The sequence below is a fragment of the Crocodylus porosus genome, unplaced genomic scaffold (genome assembly GCF_001723895.1).
Source record: "Crocodylus porosus isolate Cpor-Errol unplaced genomic scaffold, CroPor_comp1, whole genome shotgun sequence".
In the NCBI taxonomy this organism is placed as follows: Eukaryota; Metazoa; Chordata; order Crocodylia; family Crocodylidae; genus Crocodylus; species Crocodylus porosus.
The window spans coordinates 16589874-16596436 of record NW_017728949.1 but is presented as its reverse complement, the minus strand read 5'-3'; the positions used below and the strand labels follow the sequence as shown (position 1 = coordinate 16596436).

At 43.1% G+C, this 6563-nt stretch overlaps 1 protein-coding gene across 5 annotated transcripts in view; it reads right to left on the bottom strand.

The window, feature by feature from the left end:
- The window catches only part of AGAP1 (ArfGAP with GTPase domain, ankyrin repeat and PH domain 1), a 565886-nt gene that overhangs the window by 340670 nt on the left and 218653 nt on the right, over positions 1–6563 (bottom strand). For all 5 annotated transcript variants that reach the window (XM_019553775.1, XM_019553777.1, XM_019553779.1 and 2 more), the window contains one exon: positions 5582–5716. In XM_019553775.1, the coding sequence (XP_019409320.1) occupies positions 5582–5716 (135 nt within the window). The remainder of the gene's footprint in view (positions 1–5581; positions 5717–6563) is intronic.

Genomic DNA, 6563 nt, shown 5'->3' with positions numbered 1-6563 from the left:
GCATCCTGTTCAGATCCGCGCGCTTCTCTAACCTATCCAGGTCTGTCTGGATGCGGTCCCTGCCTGCCGGTGTACTCACTTTACCCCACAGCTTGGTGTCATCAGCGAACTTGAACAGGGTGCTCGCTCTCCACACCCTCGTCCAGGTCGTTATTGCAGATGTTGAAAAGCACTGGCCCAGGGACTGAGCCCTGGGGGACTCCGCTGCCCACACCCTACCAGGTCAACATCGACCCATCCACCATCACCCTCTGGGTGCGCCCCTGGAACCAGTTTGCCACCCATGTGACTGCGCATTCATCAATGCCACAGTCCCTCAGCTTGCCCACCAGAATTGGGCGGGACACTGTGTCGAAGGCCTTCTGGAAGTCCAAGAAGATGACATCGACTTCCTCCTTCCCATCTAAGCTCTTTGTTACCTGGTCATAGAAACAGACCAGGTTAGTCAGGCAGCAGGTTAGTCAGGCAGGATCGGTTACCCCTCAACGTCACTTCCCCTGTAGGGCTCTCACTAATGTGGCCCTTGATAATTTTTTCAAAGACCTTCCCCAGGATGGAAGTGAGGCTGACTGACCTGTAGTTACCAGGCTCTTCCTTCCTCCCCTTCTTGAAAATAGGGACCACATTGGCCCTCTTCCAGTCCTCAGGGGTCCTGAGCACCAGGAAAACTCAAACAGCCGTGCCAATGGCTCCACATTGACACCAGCCAGTTCCCTTAGCACCCACGGATGAAGGTAATCCGGGCCCACCGACTTAGACACATCTAAGCCCTCCAGGTAATCCTGAACTAGGTCTGAACTAACAGTCAGGGGACTCACACCCTTCCTGGGCTTCTCTACGCTATCACCCGAGAGCACCCCATTGTCAGCAGACAGGAACACAGAGGCAAAGAACTTGTTGAAGAGTTCTGCCTTCTCTCGCACATCCGTCACCAACTGCCCTGTCCTGCCTTGCCTTGTAGGGGTCCAATATTACCCCGAGACTTCTTCTTGCTACCTATATACTTGAAAAAGGACTTTTCGTTATCCTTGTCTTGAACCTTCACGACTCAAGACAAAATCTTGAGTCACAAAGACTTGTCCATATTCATAACTGGATAAAAAAGCATTACCTTACTACCATAACATGTCTTCATTTATCCCATCTACTTCTTTCTGTTTTTATACACAATTACAAATTCAGTCTTTAAAATTTGACAGCTCTTTAGGGAATGGACCTGAAAACATTGTAACAATAATACTGAATGCTATTTGGTTTTGAGGAATGATGAACTGTTAGAGAGTCAAGCAGTTTCTGAGGTCTTATCCTGCTCATCCCCTCACTTCACAGGCTCTCATGGGCAGAATCTCTTCAAGTGCTGATTATACAGGTAGTTAAGCATATGCCTTATTTTAAGCCCCTAAAGAGTCACAATGAAGAAGTAGGGGTAGACAGGGATTCCAGAACCTGGCTGAACTAAGGATTCAGTTTCCTCATAAATGATCTCTCATCTTCACCTCTTCGTGAAACTGGCCAATTGTGGCCTTGGGTCCACCACGATCCACTGGCTGGAGAGCTGGCTGCGTGGCCGGACCCAGAGGGTGGTAACTGATGGAAGTCAATCATCATGGTGTCCTGTGACCAGTGGGGTCCCGCAAGGCTCTGTCCTTGGACCCATATTGTTCAACATCTTCATTAATGATGTGGACATTGGAGTCAGAAGAAGACTGGCCAAGTTCACCGATGACACCAAACTTTGGGGCAAAGCATCCACACCAGAAGACAGGCGGGTGATCCAGGCTGACCTGGACAGGCTCAGCAAATGGACGGACGAGAACCTGATGGTGTTTAATGCTGAAAAATGCAAGGTTCTCCACCATGGGAGGAAAAACCTGCAGCATCCTCATAGGCTTGACAGTGTTATGCTGGCTAGCACTACGGAAGAAAGAGACTTGGGGGTCATCATTGACCACAAGATGAACATGAGCCTGCAATGCAATGCTGCATCTAGTAAAGCAACCAAACTGCTGGCTTACATCCATAAATGCTTTTCAAGTAAATCCTGGGCCATCATTCTCCCTTTGTACTCTGCCTTGGTGAGGCCGCAGCTGGAGTACTGCATTCATTTTTGGGCTCCACAATTCAAAAAGGATGTGGAGAAGCTTGAGAGAGTCCAGAGAAGAGCCACGTGCATGATCAGAGGTCAGGAAAATAGACCTTACAACGACAGGCTGAGAGCCATGGGACTCTTCAGCCTAGAAAAGCGCAGGCTCAGGGGTGATCTAATGGTCACCTATAAGTTTATCAGTGGTGACCACCAGTACCTGGGGGAACGTTTGTTCACCAAAGTGCCCCACGGGATAACGAGGTTGAACGGTTATAAATTACTGCAAGACCATTTCAGGCTGGACATAAAGATTTCTTTACTGTCCGAGCCCCCAAGCTCTGGAACAGCCTGTCATTGGAGGTGGTTCATGCACATACATTGAACACCTTCAAGAGCAAACTGGATGCCTATCTTGCTGAGATCCTATGACACCAGCTGACTTCCTGCCCTTTGGGCAGGGGGCTGGACTTGATCTTCCAAGGTCCCTTCCAGCCCTAATGTCTATGAAATCTTGGGCAGTACAGTAAAAACATAATTACAAAGTAATGCTTTATGTTGCTTACAGACATGAAGCACTATATAAAAGCTAATACAGCATTAAACTCAGCATACAAAAATCAATATCAAGAAACTAAAATCCTCTGTATTTGCCATCTCCCCACTAATAAGTAATCACTTAAATGAGCAATCTCTTATGACTTGTTGGTACAGTCATAATGATACTGTAGGTGTCTTCAGTGAATTAGGTCAGGAATAAATATATTCAGTGTCACCCCTTGCCAGCATATAAGTTAAAACACTTAAAATACTGAACTTTTCAAAAAATCTTTATTTGACTGTTAAGTATGGTTTCACTAATCATTTTTCAGTTCTTTGACTAGCAAGGTAAAAGGGGCAAATTTGCAAAACTAGGTATGATATTTCTTATAAATCACAGATTGGCTTAACAGCTGAAAATAATTGTATCCTCCCTCAGTCATCACTTAAGGCAAAGCACTGAAATACAGTAATGATCCTTTTATTTAGTTTTCAGTGAACTGTAATTATGTTTGCCCTACAGGATCCCTTAGAAAGAGCAACCATACCATATCTTAAATATAAATTCAATCTGGCACTTCCTAGAGGTATAAATCATAGGTAAATTCTATTGAATCTTTCTCAACATTTCCCCAAGGATGTGTAATTCAGCTCAACAGTCAATTTCTGATTCCAGTTTGGATCATTTGCCATTCACTGTGGTGAGGAAAACAAAGTGACCACTTCTGTCATTGAAATCAGTGAGAGAACTATCTTCATTTGGAGCACAATGCACAACTGGGCCGCATCCAGACATGCGTGGACATTTGGTTCCCCAGGGAAAACTAGTGGTGGTGCACCTTGTGCTCCTGCTAATTGTCCCTGGGGAATGCCTGTGCCACACATGCTCTGGTGTGCAGCAAGTTACACCAGGTTTGGGGGGGAGGGAGGGGGGAAGACCAGCATTGGGCTGGGCCCACTACCCTTATCTAGGGTCCTGGGGGCCTCGCAGGGCTGCAGCAGTAGCTGTCCTGCCTTGCAGAGCCTGACTGGCAGTGGAGTGCAGCTCCAGCCATCCAGGCTCCGGCTCTGGGCGGCTCTACCGCAGGCTCCATCACATGTGATACTGCTTTATTTTTGATCCCTGGAAATCCAGGGGTCAAAAAAACCCTGTGTGCTGTTCCCTTGCAGTACGGAGAACAACTGAACGTGCAGTATGTGGTCCCACACTGCACGGCTGCATTTGTCTCAATCTGGCCCAGTATACTAACTGTATGCCAGACAGAAATACAGAGTTGCTCAAGACATGCAATGAAAAATGAACTTCAAGTAAAGCCAAAACAAAGGAATTTAAAGGTTTGTCTTTATCCAATCAAGACTTCAGGAAATCATTTTTGATTCAGGGAATTTCTAGAGTACACAGTGTGGATTTTTTAGCACTTGTGTTAATAAAATCTGTCCCAAATGTTCAGAAAGTTATTTAAAGTTGTATTAGCTGAAGCACCATGAAGTAGATGAATAGAACATCTCATTTGTAATTTAATCTTGGACAATCCACTTCAGTATTTGAATTTCAGTGGGTCAGTTACTTGTATTTTTGATTGGAGTCTTTTGCATGTACACCACATAGATACCTATTAACACAACAAAATCTCTCCTGTAACTATGGAAGGGCAGTTCCTGAAGGGAAAAATAGCAGAGAAAGTAGAAACATTGAAAAAAATTACCTGTACCATGTTACCAGACCAAACCTCATAATCTGAACAATCCGTCACTACCTATCATGATTTTTTGAAAGGTTTTTTGAAAGGTAGATCATTTCTACTAGCAGAGGACAGTTTAGAATAAAGAAGACAGCCAGAGAGACCTCTCCTTTAAGATGCCCTCTCTATTTTTTGGTTGTTAGAATTTACAGAACAAGATCAGCAAACTTCAGCAGATCTCACCCTCCAAAGCTGCAAGCCTAACCCCCTCATTTGTTGCCAATACATTTAAAAGGCCTGGGCTCTGTTGAGAAGATTAGCAATGACCAGCTCCTTTAGGAGTTCTCAATTTTCCTGTACAAGCATGCACAGCCAGAAATACTGATGGTAGCCAAGTTCCAGCTAATTATTTTTTTTAAAGAAAAAACAGAACAAGTACTGTAGGGAACAGTTTTTGTAAGGGGGTTAACAAAATGATTTGGTTATCACAGCAATAAAATACACATACAAACAAACAACATATAGAACTTCCACTAGGGGGACCACAAAGACCAGTTTCATAAGCAGAATACTTTCAGCACTGTATTTTTCCCTGAGGAACACATAGGAGCTCTTTTCAAGAACAGTTATACTTCTAAGTATAGGGGTTATAGTAGTTAACTACATTAGTCAATCAAGCCATATTTGCTCTTTTTTTTCATACTTTCTGCCCCTAATAATTTTGAACACTTCCCACGAATGACCCCCTTCATCCTCTCTCAAATTCCTCAAGACATGCTTGGAATTCTGATGAGCATACAAAGCTGCCACCTGGTACCAACCACATAGATGCTATGCAATTTCTAATCCTGATTTTATGAACCTTAATTTTATCAATAAATATTCTACTCTCTCCCACCAATGTAACTGTTTAGTGGCATCTTTTGTCATATCATTAGACATACCTATTTAGATATATTTAGTTGCATCTTTATGTTATATATCTATTTATGTGGTAATTATATGTAACAGATCAACATAAGAGCAGAGACAGAACAATGTTCTGTATATGTACAGTGCTAAGAAAACCACCACCACAATTACTCATTGGGATCTGCAGGTATGAAAATAAACAATAATAACAAAAACAACAGCTTGCTTTTTTTTATTTTTGACCAAAACTGAGATTAAATCTTTCCATGGATGTGAGCTATGCAACAGACACTTGTCAAATTCCAAGAATTTACAGATTATGGTATTTTGTGAAATGCTGTGTAAGAAATGAAATGATCTTTACCATCTTGAAAGACCCTTTCCACATTCAGCCCATAAGTAGCACAGGTTTCATAATAAGTGCATCTCTTCAAATCATTTGACAGCTTCCTTGCTCTGACATCATCAATGACACGAGGATTACTGGAACTTATAGCATCTGTAGTAGCAGTAGGAAAAAAAAACCACCATTAGCAATTGCCCTTCTCTATATCTTTAAGCAACATTATATTATATTTAACAAAAAAGTAATCATATCAAGCCCAACGAGTAATCCAAGAATATATGAAACCTTCATCCAGCAGTCTGCACAGTTTATACAAACATGTAAAAGGAACTGTAGTTTGTGTACAACCTTAAATGACATCACATGCTAATTCTAAAATGCATCAAATACCATACAGCATTATTTTATTGCTTCTGACAGCTACACATACTTTTATATGAAAACTACCATTGTTTTAATGAGAAACAATATATAACAGTTTATGTTCTATTCTCTCCTACTGACATAGGCGCTTAGTTATATCGTTAGTCAAAGCTTTAGATACAAATACATCCTTAGATATATTTAACAGGCCTGTGCAAAGTAGTTAGTATTCACTTCGGATTCGGCCGATTCAGGGGACAGTGTTTTGATTCGGTAATTAAAATCACTGTCCCAAATCAACATGGCTGAATCTGATTCAGAGATTTGGCCACTGCCAAATTGCCAAACCAAACAGGCCCCATCCTCTGCCAGCCCCATCAATGGCTGTCCTGCCCAGCCCCAGAATCCCAGCTCTTTAAAAAAAAAGCCCTGCACACACTGACTGCTGCCAGACCAGGGAGGAGAGGGGGGAACCAGAGATCCCTGCTGCACCCCACTGCCCCGCACTGCATGGGGGGCTCTGCCATGAGCCCCCATCCCCTACCCACTCTCCAGCGCAGTCAATGGCTGCCTTGACCAGCCCACCAGATCGTCTTTTTTTTTTTTTTTTTAAAGGTGTAGACTCACCAGCTGCTGC